Source organism: Capricornis sumatraensis, chromosome 3 (assembly GCF_032405125.1).
Source record: "Capricornis sumatraensis isolate serow.1 chromosome 3, serow.2, whole genome shotgun sequence".
Classification (NCBI taxonomy): Eukaryota; Metazoa; Chordata; class Mammalia; order Artiodactyla; family Bovidae; genus Capricornis; species Capricornis sumatraensis.
In genome coordinates, this window is record NC_091071.1 from 45,295,687 (window position 1) to 45,316,312 (window position 20,626).

At 45.4% G+C, this 20,626-nt stretch overlaps 1 protein-coding gene across 2 annotated transcripts in view; it reads right to left on the reverse strand.

Moving 5' to 3' along the window:
- Positions 1-20,626, reverse strand: part of CYFIP1 (cytoplasmic FMR1 interacting protein 1) — a 102,600-nt gene that overhangs the window by 13,706 nt on the left and 68,268 nt on the right. For both annotated transcript variants that reach the window (XM_068968028.1, XM_068968027.1), the window contains 6 exons: positions 18,892-18,968; positions 18,674-18,782; positions 16,844-16,963; positions 14,929-15,128; positions 5,865-5,952; positions 212-355 (listed from right to left, as the gene is read on the reverse strand). In XM_068968028.1, coding sequence (XP_068824129.1) covers positions 212-355; positions 5,865-5,952; positions 14,929-15,128; positions 16,844-16,963; positions 18,674-18,782; positions 18,892-18,968 — 738 coding nt within the window. The remainder of the gene's footprint in view (positions 1-211; positions 356-5,864; positions 5,953-14,928; positions 15,129-16,843; positions 16,964-18,673; positions 18,783-18,891; positions 18,969-20,626) is intronic.

The window sequence follows — 20,626 nt, forward strand, 5'->3', positions numbered from 1 at the left end:
CTGTCGGTGCGATGGGGACTTTTGAAAACGAATTTGTTAGTAAAATGCATGGTAATGATCCAGGACTGAGAATCACTTTGGCTGGAAAGGAAATCTCACACATAGAAGGAAAGCAACCTCGATGGGAGTGGGCAGCCCTTCGCCACACAGGAACTGGGTGCAGAATCCTCCCCCTAACCCTGGGAAGGAAGCCCACCAGAGGGAAACATACCAGGCTCTTGACCACCTTCAGCAGCTCTTCCATGACCACTGCAATGCCCTGGTAGCCAAGCAGCCGGCAAATGACCTGGAAGTGCGGGGGCCCCACAAAGTTCCGGTAGCTCCCATAGATGCTCGAATAGGCCAGGTTTAAAGCCTGGGGGCAGAGAACATTAGTGCTTGATGAAGCTGCCGGGTCTTCAGTGTAGTTCCATGCACACATGAAAATGAAGTGTCCTCATCTACATGCATTAGCACACAGTGGATCCAAAGAACCTGTCAGACTGCCCTTCATTGGAATCTATGTTTTCAACCTGAAGACATGAAAACAAGCTCGCTAAAACAGAAGGAAGAAAACAAAACCATCTGGTCTTCCAACATTTATTAAACTGCCAGTCCTACAGAAGATATTTTGAAGTCCTGGAATGAGAAATCAATGTATCCTAGAACCTCACTGCTGCCCCCTTATTACTGCTGCCTGTCTCCTAAGGGAGACACTCGACAATAGGTTCTGATGGGACAGTGGGTACCAGGGAGCTGGAGACCGCAGGCCCCGCATGGTGGGCAGGCAAGAAAGGTAGGCAGGGTCGTTTCTGGTAAGATAAGGCCTCCCAGTTTGCCTAAGGATGCAGGTGCACACTCAACAGGGAAACTCCTAATGTTAAGCATTCAGTGCTATGTATTTCACTCTCAGCACTTCTTTAGCTGCACCCTGCAAATTTTGATTTACTTTCTTTGAGACTTCCTCTTGCCCTAAGGATCATTTAGAAATATGTTAATTTCAGTGTCTGGAGATTTTCTTGTCATCTCTTTGTTACTGATTTCAAGTTTGAGTTCACTGTGGTCAGCTAACACTCTGTAATATTTTGATTCTTTGAATTCTGTTGAGGTTGTTTTAATGCCCAGTGTATGCCAAGGTTGCTTTATTGCCCAGGATATGGTCTATCTTGAGAATGCTCCATGGGTACTTGAAAAGAATGTGTGTTCTGCTGTTGTAAGTGTTCTACACATGTCCCTGTTGGTTGATGGTGTTCATTCTTCTTTGTTGCTGATTTTCTGTATACTTATTCTTTTGATTAGTAAGTTGAGAGGAAAGTTGACCTCCCCAACTACAACTATAGAGTTGTTCATTCCTCCTTTCACTTATGTCAGTTTTTGCTTCAGGTATTTTGAAACTGTTGTTTGGCGCATAAACATTTCGGATTGCTATATCTTCTTGGTTGCTTGACCTTCTTCTCATTATGTTATGTCCCTCCCTCTTTGCCCCTGATGTGTGCTACATCTTTTTCCATCCTTTTACTTTTAATTTACTTATATCATTGACTTGAAGTGAGTTTCTTACGCAGTTGTACTTTTTAATCCACAGTCAATCTCTGCCTTTGAACTGTCTTTAGACTACTTACAAATAATACATTTACAAATAATGCAATTACTGGTTTTTACATAGGCTCTTTCTTCTTCTCTTCCTGTGGGTCACTTAAACATTTTCTGGAATTCTGTTGTGACGTAACTGTGGTATTTTTGAGAGCATCTCTTTGCACAGGTCTTTCAGTGATGTTCCAAGTTTTACATTATATGTTATGTGAGTTAACCTATGAGCTTCCCTGGTGGTTCAGACAGTAAAGAGTCTGCCTGCAGTGCAGGAGAGCCAGGTTCGATCCCTGGGTTGGGAAATCCCCTGGAGAAGAGAATGGCTACCTAATCCAGTATTCTTGCCTGAAGAATTCCACGGACAGAGGATGTAATATATATGTTGTACTATACATTACATAAGTTATAGGTTACAGAAGTTACCACTTTTGAATGAAGTGTTTTAGGATTTCTCCTTTTAGGCCTCTGTATTCTTTCCCCTTCCCCTCTTATAATTGTCTTAAATATTTCCTCTACAGACACAGAGAACTACATCAAGACAAGAAGATTCTGAAGACTTCGACTAGCAAGTCTGATTGTTGAGCTCTGAATGAATATCCTCAGGAGCTGTTGTTGTTCAGTTGCTAAGTACTGTCCAACTCTTTGTGACCCCATCGAGTGTAGCACACCAGGCTTCCCTATCCTTCACTATCTCCGAGAGTTTGCTCAAATTCATGTCTACTGGTGCTATCTAACTGTCTCGTCCTCTGCCTCTGTCTCATACTCTCCTTTTGCCTTCAATCTTTCCAAGCATCAAGGTCTTTTCCAATGAGTCAGCCTCTTCACATCAGGTGGCCAAAGTATTAGACCTTAATCTTCAGCAGCAGTCCTTCCAATGAATATTCAAGGTTGATTTCCTTTAGGACCTCCTTCAGTCCAAGGGAATTTCAAGAGTCTTCTCCAGTACCGCAGTTCAAAATAATCAATACTTCAGCGCTCAGCCTTCTTTATGGTCCAACTCACATTTGTACATAACTACTGGAAAAACCACAGCTTTAACTATATGGACCTTTTTTGGCAAAGTGATATCTCTGCTTTTTAATATGCTGTCTAGATTTGTCATAGCTTTCCTTCCAAGGAGGAAGTGTGAAACCTCTCATCAGTCAACTCTCAGGGGATCATTCTATCCTCAAGGCTTATGGAAGCTGTTCTAGGTGTTGCCTTTTTCTCCTGAGCAATGAACTCTGCATTCTGAGCCATGAACATCTAGAATCTCACTGCCTCTCAAAAGAACCTGTTCTAGAGTGACTACACTTGAACCAAAAGAAAACTGGGATATCACACCTTGTTTCTTATATGAGTAGAAAGCTGGAAACCCACTGACATGTAAAATCAGGCTTTTCCTGGCTCCGTTCCTGGAGGCTGGCTTTGCCTGGAGTGCCAGAGACTGGTGGCACAACCTTCATTTTTCTTTTCTTTTTTTGGCTGCAACACCTGGCATGTGGGATCTTAGTTCCCTGATCAGAGATTGAACCAGTGCTCTCTGCAGTGGAAGCACAGTCTTAACCACTGGACCACCAGGGAAGTCCCAGAACTTTCTCTCTGCTCTTTTCTGGTGTGGATTCCAGAAGTAGTCATCCTCATGGAGTAAATGACAATAATAAATATCCCATCAAAAAAAAACAAGGGTTTTGTGACAATGACATGTGTTCTATCTGCTCTGCATCACGTAAAATGAGTTTCTGATAGCCGTGAACTGTCCCAGAAGAGGGATACTCAAATACTTTCTGGCTATAGTAAAAGCAAATTAAAAAATAAATACATTCCCTATTCTTCACAATCTTTAAAGTATAAGCCCTGTTAATTTTACCACTGATGATGCACAGTAAACTTACTCTCCTGAAGTACTGTTTTCACTGTACTAGCAAGTGGGAAATTATAGTTAGAAAGTTGTGTTCCACTTGAAATGTATGGGACAGATGCCAAGTTAATTTCCCGTGTGTTACTTCCTAATATTACGGTGCAGATCTGTTTTGTTTCTCACCCTGCATACTGCATATTCTCCCCATCCCATCTCCTTCAATACACCCAAACTGTACAGTTAGTGTTTATGTACAGGGAACACTCCTTGGGAGGCAAGTGTTGAAGATGGCAGAGGACCAGTTTGGCAAAGAAGCTGGATATGTCACTCGCCACTTTGAAAAAACCTACTCAAGCAAAAACAGCTGTGTGACTCCTCTTCTAGGAAGCCTGATTCTTCTTGCCTCCTGCTCACCTCTGTTGTTGTTCAGTCATGAAATCATGTCTGACTCTCCACAACCCCATGGACTGACTGTAGCCCACCAGTCTCCTCTGCCCTCTCCTATCTCCTGAAATTTGCACAAATTCATGTCCATTGAATTGGTGATGCTAGAACTCTGTCAGAATCACACTGTTGTTGCTATGTTGCTTCCAACTCTTTGCGACCTCATGGACCACAGCAGACCAGGCTCCTCTGTCCTCCACTATGTCCTGGAGTTTGCTCAAGTTTATATCCATTGAATTGGTGATGCTCTCTAACTACCTCATCCTCTGTCACGTTCTCCTCCTGCCCTCAATCTTTCCCAGCATCAGGGTCTTTTCCAGTGAGTTGGCTCTTCATATCAGGTGGCCAAAGTATTGGACCTTCAGCTTCAGTATCAGTCCTTCCAGTGAATATTAAGGGTTGGTTTCCTTTAGGACTGTTTGGTCTTCTTGCAGTCCAGGCGAATCACCTCGAGAGCATGGTAAAGTCTGAGAGCACCGCTGTAGAGTTGTTTCACACAGATATTCTATTTTCTTCTTTTTCTTGAATTTGCCCCAAACAAAGCATGGCGGTGTCATTTCATTACCCAAAGACGATGACACCATCCTGAATCTATTTGAAACTTGTGAGTTCAGCTCATTAGCACTAAAGATAATCAAGCTATTATTACTGATTTCATCTCTGGCAGCTAAACATACTCTTGTCAGCAAGGGGTGGCCGTGGACTGGTTTCCAAGGTTGGGAGGGAGTGCAAACATGAGTACAGTTTTGTTGTTTAGTCACTAAGTTGTGTCTGACTCTTTTGTGACTCCCATGGACTACAGCCCACCAGGTTCCTCTGTCCATGAAATTTCGCAGGCAAGAATACTGGAGCAGGCTGCCACTTTCTTCTCCAGAAATTTCTATCTTAATCACCAAAGTTTCTAGTTCTGTCTACAAAAATTACATAAAACTTCTTCTAGTTCCAAGGGGGTTAAACGCTGTATTTTAATTCCAAAAGGAGGTGCATTAGAGGACTTATTCTCGTCCTTTTAAAGTTATCCACTTCATGCCCTTACCAAGTGGTGGAGGAGGAAGGCTGAACCCACACATGAGCTCAAACTGTATTATCTACCCATTTCCAAGGTGTAAACACTGCTGCACGTCTGAGTTCCGCTATATCTGCAGTGAGAGGATGGAAATGAAAGGCTCACACTCTAAGGAGGCTCCCAACCTCCCAATTTAAAGGGTGGGCTGGGCACCCAGCTTCACCCCACCAGCAGCTCAGACACCATGACAATGCTTTCCTGTGCAGTCCCAGAGCATAGACGTCACCTGGGTGTGGGGAAGAGGCAGAGTCTTGGGCCGCGTGTTCCACCCCACCCGTCACCTGTCCTACCTGCACAGCTGCTCAGCAGCAGTACTGAGCAGGGGGGTTTCATCTCTAACCCCCCAGCCCCGAACCTGTGAGGCAGGTGCTGTGGTCAGTTAGTCTGCTGCCATGCTTTTTATGACGATGATGTATTATTGCCCCTGTAACATACTTCACTTTGTACTTGTCTGACTTATTTCCTTAGGAGTCTGACTTCCTACAAGTGAGAATATTTAAATACTGATGAATACAGACGGCCTCCTAGGATTCTGTGTACTCCTACGGCCACACTTAAGGCAGCACTACATTACAGTTTAGAACGGTGCTAACTGAAGGATACAATCGCGTTTCGTATGTGGCATGATGTATGTGTACTTAGTCACTCAGTCATGTGTTTGCTACCCTACGGACTGTAGCCCGCCAGGCTTCTCTGTCCATGGGATTTTCCACGTAAGAATACTGGAGTGGGTTGCCATTTTTTCCTCCCGAGGATGTTCCCAACCGAGAGATCAAACCCGCATCTCCTGCACTGGCAGGCAGATTCTTTACCACTGAGCCACCTGGAAAGCTCTATGTGGCATGATACATTTAAATTATTGCAACTAAACTGATTCAAACTAAACTTCAAAATACACTTCACTGTGAACTTGAAAAATCATAATATAAACATAAAAGAACTTACCTTTGATCCATGCAAATACTGAGGTTGTGCATTTGGCTGTTTATCTCTTTGAAATTCTTGAGAAAATGGTAATACTGTCCGAACAAATCTAAACAAGATTTTAAAAGAGAAAAGAAAATCAAAAATTTAATGGTACTTCTTTAAAATTGAGAACTTTTCTATTACTCATCAATGAACTCTTCCTCCCAATTAATCATCACATAGGAAATCAAAACCCATATTAGGAATGGGCTATAAATACTCTGAAGTTTGATAAATGTATTCAAAGTTCAAAGAAACAGACTAAGAACACCAGGGCCCTTCTAGAACATAAAGACAGTCTCCAGAGTGGGCGCCAGAACCCTTTCAGGCCTTATTCATCTTCTGAAAAGGGGCCTGTGGACACAGCAATGATGCCAGGGGACAGGAGTAGGAAGGCAGATTTGGGCAGTGATGTGGTCACTTAGGTCACTGGGTACAAGCTAACAGAAGATGAGTCCAAAAACACACTTGCGGAGCCAAGAGACTGTGGCTTCATAATGGATTAGGAGCCACTGAAAATGAAACAGTTGAATCTTAAAGCAGAAATATCAAAATTACTAAGTTTCATCAGAAGGGTTCATTTAAACATATTAAACTCTCACAAAGAAGCATGATAAAAAACTAGTCATAGATACTAAAAAACTATAGTCATCAAGACAGTATGGTACTGGCACAAAAACAGAAATATAGACCAATGTAACAAGATGGAAAGGCCAGAAATAAACCCATGCACCTATGGGTACCTAATTTTTGACAAAGGAGGCAAGAATATACAATGGGGCAAAGACAGCCTCTTCAATAAATGTTGCTGGGAAAACTGGATAGCTACATGTAAAAGAATCAAATTAGGACATTTCCTAACACCATATACAGAGATTAACTCAAAATGGATTAAAGACCCAAATGTAAGACCAGAAACTATAAAACTCCTAGAGGAAAACACAGGCAGAGCACTCGATGACGTAAATCAAAGCCAGATGCTCTATGACCCATCTCCTAGAGTAATGGAAATAAAAACAAAAGTAAGCAAGTGGGACCTGATTAAACTTAAAAGCTTTTGCACAGCAAAGGAAAGTATAAGCAAGGTTAAAAGACAACCCTCAGAATGGGAGAAAACAATAGCAAATGAAACAACTGACAAAGGATTAATTTCCAAAATATACAAGCAGCTCATACAACTCAATACCAGAAAAACAAACAACCCAATCAAAAAGTGGGAAAAAGACCTAAACAGACATTTCTCCAAAGAAGACATACAGATGGCTAACAAACAGATGAAAAGATGTTCAACACTGCTTATTAATAGAGAAATGTAAATCAAAACTACAATGAGATATCACCTCATACCAATCAGATGGCCATCATCAATAGCTAGAACATGGAAGCAGATGTCCTAGAGGTCCATCGACAGATGAATGGATAAAGAAGTTGCGGTACATACACACAACGGAATATTAGCCATAAAAAGGAGTGCATTCGAGTCAGTTCTGATGAGGTCTATGAACCTAGAGCCTATTATACAGAGTGAAGTAAGTCAGAGAGAGAAAGACAAATATCCTATACTAACATATATATATGAAATCTACAAAAAAGATACTGAAGAAGTTATTTGCGGGGCAGCATTGGAGTAACAGACATAGGGAATAGACTTATGGACATGAGAAGAGGGGAGGAGAGGGTGAGATATATGGAGACAGTAACATGGAAATTTTGTTACTTTGTTTCATGGAAACATGTAAAATTTGCTATATGTCTCTGGAAACTCAAAACAGGGGCTCTGTATCAACCTAGAGTGGTGGGATGGAGAGGGTGTTGGGAGGGGGCTTCAAGAGGGAGGGGATATATGTGTATCTATGGCTGATTCGTGTTGAGGTTAGACAGAAAACAACAAATTCTGTAAAGTAATTATCCTTCAACTAAAATATAAAAATTTTTTAAAAGTCATGGATTTGTTAATAATTAAATTTTAAGAACCTGATTAACATATAAAAAAGTGTAACTGTCAAAACACTAACAGCTCATGAAACAAACATTTGCAACCAAGGGAAGGAGCGGCCTGTGGCTCTGAGCACATTGACGTGGAAACACTATGGTGTTGAGTGGCTGGATTTTTGTCCTTAACTTTTAAAGAATGCTGAATTTTGGGAGGTAGATGGTTAAACTACTTGCAAGTCAGCTGGTCTGTTAGGGTGTAAAGTAGCCACTGGGCTTGCCAGGTAGCTCAGTTGATAAAGAATCCACCTGCAACTCAGGAGACCCCAGTTCGATTCCTGGGTCAGGAAGTTCCCCTGGAGAAGAGATAGGCTACCCACTCCAGTATTCTTGGGCTTCCCTGGTGGCTCAGATGGTAAACAATCCACCGGAGGGATTTCCCTGGTAGTCTAGTGGCTAAGACTCCAGGCTCCCAATTCAGGGGCCCCAAGTTCAATCCCTGGTCAGGGAACTAGATCCCACATGCTGCAACTAAGACCTGGTGCAGTCAAATAAATAAATTAATTAATTAAAAAAAATCCACCTGAAATATGGGAGACCTGGGTTGGGAAGATCCTCTGGAGGGCATGGCAACCTACTCCAGTATTCTTGCCTGAAGAATCCCCATGGACAGAGGAGCCTGGTGGGCTAGAGTCCACAGGGTCACAGAGTCGGACACGACTGAGTGACTAAGCACAGCACACAGAGTAGTCACTGCCCTAGTGCTGGCACTAAGACAGGCCCTGCTGGCGACTCTATCAAATGCCTGGGTATTCAGGGAGCTTTCCCCACTCTTACAGGCAGCCTCAAATGACTCCTAGTCCTGGTGAGCTCTGGAAACAATTCCATCTACAGTTCCCTGGCAGCTGTTCTTCTGCCAGCCTTGTGGCATTCCACTTAGCTCACACAGTTTAATATTCAGGAATGAGGATTTCCCTGGTGGTCCAGTGGTTACCACCCTGTGCTACCATTGCAGCAGATACAGGTTACACAGGTGGTCAGGGAACTAAGATCCTGAATGCTATGGGTACAGCCTCCCCTCCCCCCCAAAAAAAACCACCAAAAAACCAACAAACCAACGTACATGCACACACACAAAACACAAAATACATATTCAAGCAAAGACTGGGCTTCCTGGTGGCTCAGATGATAAAGAATCTGCCTGTAATGCAGGACACCCGGGTTTGATCCCTGGGTTGGAAGATCCTCTGGAGAAGGAAATGGCAACCCACCCCAGTATTCTTGCCTGGAGAATCCAAAGGACAGAGGATTCTGGGAGGCTATAATCCATGGGGTCACAAAAAGTCTGGACACGACTGAGTGACTAACAGACACAAAGGGCTCCTAAGTTGGTGTCAGGAGCTCTTCTTCTGATATCTCTCTGCTCTCCCATACTCTGCCGTGCACATCCAGCCATCTCAGCTTCTTTGTCTCCTCCACCAAGCAAGACCTCCAAAGTGCTTTCAGGTAGGAAGCCAAGGAGCCACACAGCTCCATCCTTCATTTCCTTTCCCTCCAGGAAACATCTGGTGGAAATAGTTGTTTCATAAATGCTGTCCAGTTTTCCACTTGTTTAAGGTGAAAGAGAAAATTCAAACCCTGTTACTCCATTATCTCAAGTAACTTTTAAACACCACATTTTGATTATACACATTTCTCAATCTAAAGACAAAAAAATGGGAACAAACACTGAATTCTAGTGAATAGGTTTGTGCTTCACAGTCAAAAGGTTAAGTAATTCTGAAACTACTTCATGTCCTGGAATTAAGCAAATGCATAAATACATTAAGAATGACAAAATAAGAATTCTCAGTACAGAAGGAAGTTAAAAAATGGAAATGAAGCCTGTGTCGCTGACCTGGAATTGAAGACAAAGCTGTGTAAATTCATGGTTTCAATATAGAGAGAGCTGGGTACAAGTGACATGCGAGTGAACTGAAAGTCACTCAGTCGTCCGATTCTTTGCGACCCCATGGACTGTATAGAATTCTCCAGGCCAGAATACAGGAGTGGGTAGCCTTTGCCTTCTCCAAGGGATCTTCCCAACCCAGGGACTGAACCCAGGTCTCCCACATTATAGGCAGATTCTTTACCAGCTGAGCCACCCAAACAAGTAGTATGCGCACGTGCTAAGTCTCTTCAGTCACGTCTGACTCTTTGTGACCCTATGGACTGTAGCCTGCCAGGCTCCTCTCTCCACGGGAGTCTCCAGGCATAGAATACTGGAGTGGGTTGCCATGCTCTCCTCCAGGGGATCTTCCCAACCAAAGGACTGAACCTGTGTCTCTTATATCTCTTGCATTAGCAGGCAGGTTCCTTAACCACTAGCACCACCTGGGAAGCCTGGATACAAGGAGGCACACACATACACATTATGGGGTTGTGTCCCCCCAGAAGACAACTTGAAGTCTGAATTACTAGCACCTCAGAATGTGCTCTTATTCAGAAACACGGTTGTTGCAGATGGAATTAATTAAGATGAAGTCATGCTAGAGCAGAGTGAGCCCCTAATTCAATGTAACATGACTCATTTCCTCACAGAAGAGGGGGAGAGACATGTGAGGAAAATGCCACAGGCCAACAAAGGTGGACACTGGAGCCTCACAGATGCAGGCCGAGGACGGCTGGCTACACCAGAGGCAGCAGAGACCAGGAGAGGGCTCCACCTGGCCTCAGAGGAGCACAGCCCTGCCGGCACCTTGGTTTCGGATGTTCAGCATCTGGAACTGTGAGAGAATACCTTTCTGTTGTTTTAAGCCCCCCAGTTTGTGACAACTTGTTCTGGCAGCCCCAGGAATCTGGAACAGCACAGGTGCAAGTCCTTCCCAGCTCTGACCACTGAAAGGAGGTGAGAACAAGGACACCCCAGCAGCAGTGAGTACACCTAACACTCAGACTTTGCTTAATTTTAAAATATTCTCCATGAAAAGGAATCACTGACTCACAGATTACAAGAATAAAGAAGGATAATCCTAAAATGCATTTGGGACTTCTTCTGTTACACACAGTGGAAGGCTTAAGAATCATGGGACAGCCAAGAAGACAGAGAAATGGGGCAGAAGGGGCTCCCACACGCCAAGACAAGACAGATGTGAGCCATAAAACCTAAAACCAAATCATGACAGTAACAGATTATAACCCTGTATTAAAATTCCCACATCCTTACTGATAATAAAAAATGCTAACATATACAGCAGAATGCCAATGAATAACTGTAGATGGAATGACAAGGTTAGAAATTCACCACTGTTCAAACACCACAGGGATAATTATTTGGGTAAGAATCATCAACAGATGTTCAGGTTAGTGGGTCAAGTTTTAATAAGGAACCATTTTCAAAGTTTTAGATTATCTCCCCCTAAACATTACTTACAAATTTCAAACAGGAAAATGGAAACATGTCAGTAGAGAAATTTGGCAGCCAGCAACCTAACCGGGAAGATTCCCTGGGACAGGGAATGGCAACCCACCAGATTCTTGCCTGGAGAATCCCATGGACAGAGGAGCCTGGCAGGCTACAGTCCGTGGGGTCACAGCATCGGACAAAACTGAAGCAAGTTAACATAAGCAGCACCCTAACGAGGGGATGGATGTTATAACAGCAGTGATGGGACACCACGTGGTACACTGCTCCCTCCTCAGCAGTCTTGCTGCCAAACAGGCAGACTCTTCCCAACAGCTGGCTTACTTTGAGGGCTATCACACTGTCAAAATCAGTAGCTGTACAGGTTAAATTTAAGTCACATGTCACCCCATGTGACCTCCCAGAGTCACCAGGCCTATATTACTAAGCAGAAATAAGCAGCAAAATAAGTAGGTATGACAAGAAACAAACAGAGTGCGATTTCCTGCAAGCAGCTCTCAGAAAACCCTCAGTGTAGAATTACGATACTGGATGGCACAGTTTTGTCTGTCTTCTCAGGCTTCCACATGCAAGGTGGAGATATAAAATCCTATTTTTTACTGTCTTTTCCAGATAATGAAGCTCTACGGGATCTACTAGAAGACTGCTAAAAATACAGAAGTAATTGGCTTTGCCAGCGCTAAGAAAGGTGAAGGCCACCAGAACTGCTCTGGTGAAGATGGTATCTCTGAACTGCACATGGGTTTCTGGGCCCAAGAAGGCTGATGTCACTTTATGCTGGCCCCTGCCAGACTGCAGCTCCTATGCGTGTGAAACTGTATTTCCTTGTGATCACCAAGCCTGCTGAAGGTGGCATAGGCTTCAAGAGCCTGGGGCAAAGCCGTGTATCAGCACCTCCTGGGAGGCAGGAACACACACCGCCAGGTGAAGGCAGCCTCCACTTGAGGCTGTTCACATGAGCTCTAACATGGGACAGGCTAAGGGGACTGAGGGCAGAGGGGCCTCAAGTCAGTTCATATACCCTGTGCCGCAGCGTCCTCCACACTGATAGCTTTACAGCCTGGAGCTGGTCCCACTCCTGCTAAGGCCACTGGCACCACTTCCTGACCTGAGTCCTGGCAACCTTGTCTCTGATAACAAGACTCCTGCTGCTACCAGGACATGCGGCCTGGCTGGTGGATTGCTCCCCAGAATCAGCCTCCATCAGGTGAGCGCACCCACGTGAGCCCAGCTTGGCAAGCAAGGCCTCAGCATAAACCTCTTTTCCTAACTTCACACTCACCACTCATCATGCCTGGAGGGTTTTCAGAAAACGCAGTGACTCAATCCACCATCAGGTAAGTTTCACTTGACCCCCCACCCCGCCACCCCGCAGCCCTTCCACACAGCTCCTGTTGTTTCCGAGCCCTCAACCCGCTGGGCTGTCACTAAGATGACCAGAACAGGCCGGTGCTGTACACATGCAGTGCAGGGGCCACAAAGGGGGTCCAGGGAACATCTTCAGTTGTTCCTTTTCCAAGATCTCTGGGAATTCTTTAAAGGGTGACAAAATGCTAGATGATCAAAAATGCAATCTAAAATAAAAAAAGTAAAACTCCTTATGTTCCTGATTCTAACCCTCCAGCCACTGCCCCCACTTAACATATTTTCTCAGTTTGTCTATAACAGGGTTCTGTTGCATTTCGGTTTGGGAGATGCCAGTTTTAAGCACTAGGCAAAATAATTTTAGGGACACAGTGAAAGTGAAAGTTGCTCAGTCAAGTCCAACTCTTTGTGACTCTATGGACTATACAGTCCATGGAATTTTCTAGGCCAGAATACTGGAGTAGGGAGCTGTTACCTTCTCCAGGGGATCTTCCCAACCTAGGGATCAAACCCAGGTTTCCCACATTGCAGGCAGATTCCTTACCAGCTGAGCCCCAAGGGAAGCCCAAAACACTGGAGTGGGCAGCCGTCCCTTCCCCAGGGACAGGCAGATTCTTTACCAGCTGAGGCCCAAGGGAAGCCCAAGAACGCTGGACTGGGCAGCCATCCCTTCCCCAGGGGCAGGCAGATTCTTTACCAGCTGAGCCCCAAGGGAATCCCAAGAACACTGGACTCGGTAGCCATCCCTTTCCCAGGGGCAGGCAGATTCTTTACCAGCTGAGCCCCAAGGGAAACCCAAGAATGCTGGAGTGGATGGCCATCCCTTCCCCAGGGGCAGGCAGATTCTTTATCAGTTCAGGTACCAGGGAAGCCTGTTAACAGACACAACAGAAACTAACTCCCAAAGTTCCAAACAGACAACCAAAGCAAAGAAAATCTTGCAAATGGCCATGAATTAGATTTTCAAATGCAAAATAAGCATGTATGCACCCTTACTAACACAGAATACCCTTCATTGTGACATATGATGAGAAAAAAAGAATGTCAATTTCACAGTAGGCCTCCATTTCTGCAAAATAAAAAGTACACATGTATATTTGCCTGTATGGCAAAAACTCTAAAAGACAGACATTTTACAAGGGAAATCTCTAGGGATTTAATTATTTTCCCCATAATATTCCATACACACATACACACACACAAACACACACATGACTTCTAGCTTTTCCACAATTATGATGCATTACTTGTGTAATAAAAATATTTTTCTAGTTAATTCCAACCCTAAAACAAACTTAAGTTTGGTTTCAGGGGATTGCACCCAGCTGGGCACAGGGCCCCTGACCTAAGGCGGCCAGCCAGGGCTCCTTCATCAGTGGCTCTTGTGGCCACGGCCACATGCCCCTGCTGCTACCTGGGGTTGAGATGATGGCCCTAATGGCACACCTCCATGTACCAGCAACAGGCCCATATTCCCACAAGGAAACCAAGCCTGGTGTCCCAAACAGACAGTGGCAACAGCAGGTATCGTCACGCCCAAGGAGGGCCTCCCTTCTGCCCTTGGGGTTGAACCTCAGCACCCCGGATTAAGACAAAAATCTAGGACTAAAAGTCAGTAGTGATTAAGCTGACACTTAATGGGAAGGGATGTTCAGACACAGCAGGGAAGCAAAGTAAAAGCAAAAGACATTTGCTTTAAAAAAGTGGTCATCACGCTCAAACACACATAGTCTCTCACACACACCCTCATTTGCCCTCACTCCTATTTCTCACACCCACCCACGTTTTCTCTTTCACACACACACACGTTCCCATGTGTCCCTGGCATGTGCTGACACAGCAGAAATGAAGCTCTGCACAGAGCTGGAGGTGACACAGGGCCATCCCAGGATGCGATGTACCCTGAGGCTGGACCACACGACACTGCAGCCAGCAGGCACGCCACCACCCAGCAGGCCACTCATGTGCCCAGTGCAGCAGTGAAATGCTAGATGGGTGGAGGGAGGCTAACTGGACCCTCACGTGCTCCAGCATCCCAGAATGGAAGCATGGGAAGTGTCGAGTCACCTAGCCCATCCCACTGTCAGTAGACGTAAACGCATACCACAGCTTTGACCCCGGGCCCCACGGGAGTGCCCTCGATAGGAACCCTGGCCTGCACGTGTTCTGCACATGGAAGCCACAACCACAGAACCAAGGGCTGGCCCTGGGCTGCACATGCAAACAGAGGAGATCACGAGGGCCTGCGTACCCTGTACACAGGGCGGATGGGCCCAGAGGCCGTCCTTTCTCGATGCCCAGGGGCAGGAGCACCCGGGGCTGCCTGCGAGGCGGCACGCTTACCGGTTGGTGGAGCCATTGTAGCAGTAGTTGGGCAGGAAGTCATAGTTGAGCTCCCAGAAAACATGGAGGGTGATCCTCCCGTAGGGCGCAGACACGTTGTGGTTGGCCTCCCGGAACATGGCGTCAAAGCTGTCCAGAGTCAGGAACTTGCTCAGCAGTTTGTGTGTCATGCGGTTGATTTCTAAGAGCCCATCCAGCTCCTACGGGGCCACAAAGCCAGGCACGTGAGAAGAGTCGGGTACGGCACGGTGGCCTCACCCTCCCAGGGGCAGGGCCGTGGCGGGGGCTCGAGGCGGACGGAGCAGGACAGGACACAGACAGGAAGGTGCTGCACGGAGGTGGGGTCAGCGTGCGAGGCCCAGGACCCACATGGTGGGGCTCTGACAGGTGATGCGAGCTTACTGCTCACACCTAAACTCATCACGCCCTCTCTAGTGCTCTTAAAATGCCCCTCCTTTCCACAGTCGTCCCCCCATGGCCACTGTCCATTCTCCACAGCAGTGACCCGCTACTGACCCACGCTATCCTCCAAACCCTTCACGGGGCAGAGAACATGAAGACGTGTCTACCGCACTGATGATAGACTGTGTGTCCTTGGGTGTCAGCCTCAGTCACTTCCCTGAGACACCCTAGGTAATCCAAAGCTGTGAGGCAACACTGGCAGCACACGCAGAGGCGGCCTTCCGGGCTCTCACACAGACCCTTCATAGACCTGCCTGGGTCTGTTCCATCCACTGTGGCAGCCACTGACCACATATGGCAACGAGGACATGGCTGGCCTGAACCGAGCTGTGCAGTATGTGTGAGACACATACAGATTTCAGAAACCAAATGTGAAAACAAAGAATATAAAACATCCACACCAATAAAATTCTTACAACGATTATATGTGAAAATGTCGACTTTTGGATATATTGGGTTAAATAAAATAGATTATTAAAATCAATTCCCCCTATTTCTTTCTCCTTTTCTAATGTTACTACAAGTAAATTTAAAATGGTCTCTGTGACTTGCATTCTGTTTATACTGGTCAAAGACTCCACTAAGTCATGAGAGACCAAGGGCATGAAAACACTATGGCCAAGTCCAAGCCACGCTGAAGGGAAGGCCGGTTTAGGCTTCACATCCCAAGACAGCCTGGATCCTGAGGAAGGATGGGGAAGCATGCTCACTCCTGTGGAGATGCTCTGCTCAGAGGTGGGCCCAGGAGACAACCCTCACCCACTACTGATTTCTAAGGACAAAGAGTTTTCCTGGAGTTATCACAAGTTCATTAGCATGTGCCTGCAGCCATTATTCCTGGAAGACAGATTTGGCAAAAAGATCCTTACGTTGCACCTCCTTTTCTGCCAGCTCAGGTCTGAGGACAACTGAATTTTTCTTTCCCTGATTACTCTGCTCAGATAGCCACAGGACTTTTCCTTTTCTTCAAAAGTCCAATACGACAACGTTCACTATAATGGTCCATGGTGCTGGCCACTTTGGGTCTGTTTTCCCTGGTATGTGAGATTTGCTTCTAATAAGGATTTATACTGTGTTTTTTATTTCATCAAAGTTTTCTTGAAATAGCATTTTTAATGTTTGTTCCACCTCATTATTTGGTTTTTGTCTTCAGGGGACTCTGACACCTTATGTTGAATCTTCACTATCTCATCTTCTACATGATTTTCTCTCAAATCATTTTTGTCTGTCTTCATTCAATTTAAAACTTTTCACCTTTTACTCTTTTACCATATCTCATGCAACAGTGAGATGTAACTATGTGTTCTCTAGTGCACACTTTTGGAGTTCTATGCAAAAACTTCACCTACAGTCAGGTCACTTTATCAATAATGACGAAAGCAGGAGCAGCCCCAGTCCTCGCAACCAGACCTCCCCTACGTATGCTGCACCTGAAAGAAGGGGGAGCACTTACAACTATTGATGTCAGATCTTCACTCTCAAACCGCCCAATTGCCAGTTCCAGGGACTTGTACATGGCAGCGGAGACGCGCTGGGTAATCAGACGATTGAGGTCGATGGACCTGCCCAGAAGCTGGGCACAGAGGGTGGAAAGTGTGAGCAACAAAAAACAAACAAGCAAGAGAATATGTACCTACTCACAGAAAGCTATTCCAAAGGATAAGACAAATAACATACAAAATTTAGATGGCAGTATGATCAAATACCCTATTTTCATAGAGCTGAAACTCTCCAAGTCAAAGCTGTAAAGTACTTTTTGTAGTATTCATTGCAGCGAATTTACACTTGTATCACAGGCAGAGATGCCAAGCCTCCTGGAGAACCTGGGCCTGTCGCTTAGTGCACCCCTTGTGATGGGTTCAGGGCTGCCTCCCAGCAGAGTGGCTTGTACGTGCCTTACTTCTACTGTGTCACAGGGATGAATAAGAGAAAACCCCTCCGTCTCTACTGCAGAGCAGTAACAACAAGGGTATATCTCAGTGTCATTTCAATAACATAAAGCTACAGACAAAACCCTGGTGAAAATGCCCCAAAATATGAATGGCAGTTATCTGTAGATTGGAGGAGGGAATGGCAACTCACTCCAGTATTCTTGCCTGGAGAATTGCATGGACAGAGAAGTCTGGAGGGCTATATAGTTCACGGGGTCGCTAAGAGTCAGACATGACTGAGTGACTAACACTATCTGTAGATAGAATGACATGAAACTTTCTCTACAACTTTCTGTATTTTTCTTTTGATTACATATACATATATTCGGAGAAGGAGATGGCACCCCACTCCAGTACTCTTGCCTGGAAAATCCCATGGTAGCCTGGTAGGCTGCGGTCCATGGGGTCGCGAAGAGTCAGACACGACTGAGCGACTTCCCTTTCACTTTTCACTTTCATGCATTGGAGAAGGAAATGGCAACCCACTCCTGTGTTCTTGCCTGGAGAATCCCAGGGATGGGGAGCCTGGTGGGCTGCCGTCTATGGGGTCACACAGAGTCGGACACCACTGAAGTGACTTAGCAGCAGCATACATATATTATTTTTTAAAAAAACAAAACAAGTACTGTATTCTTACTCTTCATGCTGGCCAAGAAAAAGCTCCTCCCCGCCACTCTGAAAGTCTTAATCAGTCATGTCCGACTCTTTGAGACTCCATGCACTAGGTTCCACTGTCCATGGAATTTTCCAGGCAAGAACACTGGAGTGCTTAGCCATTCCCTTCTCCAGAGCATCTTCTCAATCCAGGGACTGAACCCAGGCCTCCTAAATTACAAGCAGATTCTTTACCACAGAATCTGAGCCACAGTGGTAAAGAATCTGCCTGGAATGCAGCAGATGCAGGTTTGATCCCGGGGTCAGGAAGATCCCCTGGAGGAGGCACAGCAACCCACTCCAGTATTTTTGCCTGAAAAACCCTATGGACAGAAGAGCCTGGCAAGCTACCGTCCACGGGGTAGCAAAGAGTCGGACACGACTGAAGCTACTAAGCACACCACAGTAACAAGTGTCCAATCTTCTTTCACTCAAGTTCTGGCTTTTGGGCTCCTAGAGAGGACCTGCGCTTGGGCCAAGCCCCCCGGGAGCTGCACTGGGCAGCCATCTCTGGTGTGTCAGGTTACCCAAGAGAAACTGTTTATCTTTAAAATCTCAGCTATTGACAGGGATGTTCCCACAGATCCCATAGCCACACACATACTGACATCCATTAAAATCTGAGAAACTCTAAGAAAACCCCCACTTTTCCACTGCTGGCTCCGTATCTCACTGCACCCAGGAGAGGCCTGGCTCACCTGCACGTGCCTCTGCTTGAGCAGTGTCTCATAGCGGTTGGATGGCGGGAGATGGATGGTTGCGCCCTGATTCTTGCATTCTGATCGTAACCGTTTATCAAGAAGCAAACTAGCATGGAGGGAAGAGGGGACAATTTCTCATGCACTATGAATTTTAATGGAAATGTCAGATCAAATTGCCCAAGATTTTGTACCCAAACTGCAAACCACATACTTACCTTCCTGCCATAACTTTGTAATATGCAAATATCTGGTCTGCCAGCTTGTAAACAAATTGGTCAAAACAGAGATTCACCTGAAGAAAAAGAAAGCATGCATCGAACTCTGCTTCCCTAGGGCCTCCCCTGGCAGCCCAGTGGTTAGGACTCTGCGCTCTCACTGCTGAAGGCACAGGTTCCATCCCTGGCAGGGGAATTAAGATCCCACAAGTTGCACTCTCACCCCAAATTTTGTTTTCCTGAATTAAGATCAAATTTTTAAAAAACTTTAAAAAAATTTTGATTGAGCAATTCAACTTCTAAGTATTAATCTAAAGGAAATAGAAACACTAATTCAAGAAGATATCTGTACACCAAAGTTCACTGCAGCACTAGTCACAATAGCCAAGACACAGAAACAACCTACGTGTTCACTGACGAGTGAATGGGTGAGGAGGCTGTGGTGTGTGTGTGCGCACACACACACACAAAGTGGAATACTGCTCTGCCATAAAAGATAAGAAAACCCTGACAATTTTCAACAACATAGATGGACCCTGAGGGTGCTAGGCTAAGTGAAGTAAGTCAAACAAAGACAAATACTGCATGATCTCACTTATATGTGGAATCTTAAAAGAATAAAAACAAACTCATAAATTCAGTGAAGAGATTGGTGGTTGAAGAGGTGGAGCATAGGATAAACGGGTGAAGGCTGTCAAAAGGTACAAACTTCCAGTTATAAAATAAGTAAGCCCTAGGGATAAAAAGGACTTCCCTGGTGGCTCAGACGGTTAAGCGTCTGTCTACAATGCAGGAGACCTGGGTTCGATTTCTGGGTCGGGAAGATCCCCTGGAGAAGGAAATGGCAATCCACTCCAGGACTATTGCCTGGAAAATCCCATGGACAGAAGAGCCTGGTAGGCTACAGTCCATGGGGTCACAAAGAGTCGGACACGACTGAGCGACTTGACTTCACTTCAGGGATAAAAAAAAACCTAAAACTGCAGAACCTCAACCCTTCCACAAAATCTCAACTCTTTGTTAAGGCAACTAAAAGAGGTTCTCATGAGAAAGGATACAACTTTACCATCCAATGATAGCAGATTAAATCCATTTCAGTGTGACCAGGAGTGACCACCACATTACCACTGAAAATTATGTCAGAACCTTTCTTCATGATGGAGAAAAATACTTCAATTCTCCTAAATATAAAGAAATATTAAAAAGTCTCTCTTTATCATGTACTCCCAGGGGGCTAATGGGCACTGCATTTGGGCTCCTCCAGGGGGTATAGTGAAGGCTATGGTTTTTCCAGTAGTCATGTATGGATGTGAGAGCTGGACTATAAAGAAAGCTGAGCACCGAAGAATTGATGCTTTTCAACTGTGGTGTTGGAGAAGACTCTTGAGAGTCCCTTGGACTGCAAGGAGATCCAACCAGTCCATCCTTAAAGGGGATCGGTCCTGGGTGTTCATTGGAAGGTAATGTTGAAGCTAAAATTCCAATATTTTGGCCACCTGATGTGAAGAACTGACTCATTTGAAAAGACCCTGATGCTGGGAAAGATTGAGGGCAGGAGGAGAAGGGGACGACAGAGGATGAGATGGTTGGATGGCATCACTGACTCAATGGACAGGTGTTTGGGTCGACTCCAGGAGTTGGTGATGGACAGGGAGGCCTGGTGTGCTGTGGTTCATGGGGTCGCAAAGAGTAGGACACGACTGAGTGCCTGAACTGAACTGAACTGAGGGGGTAT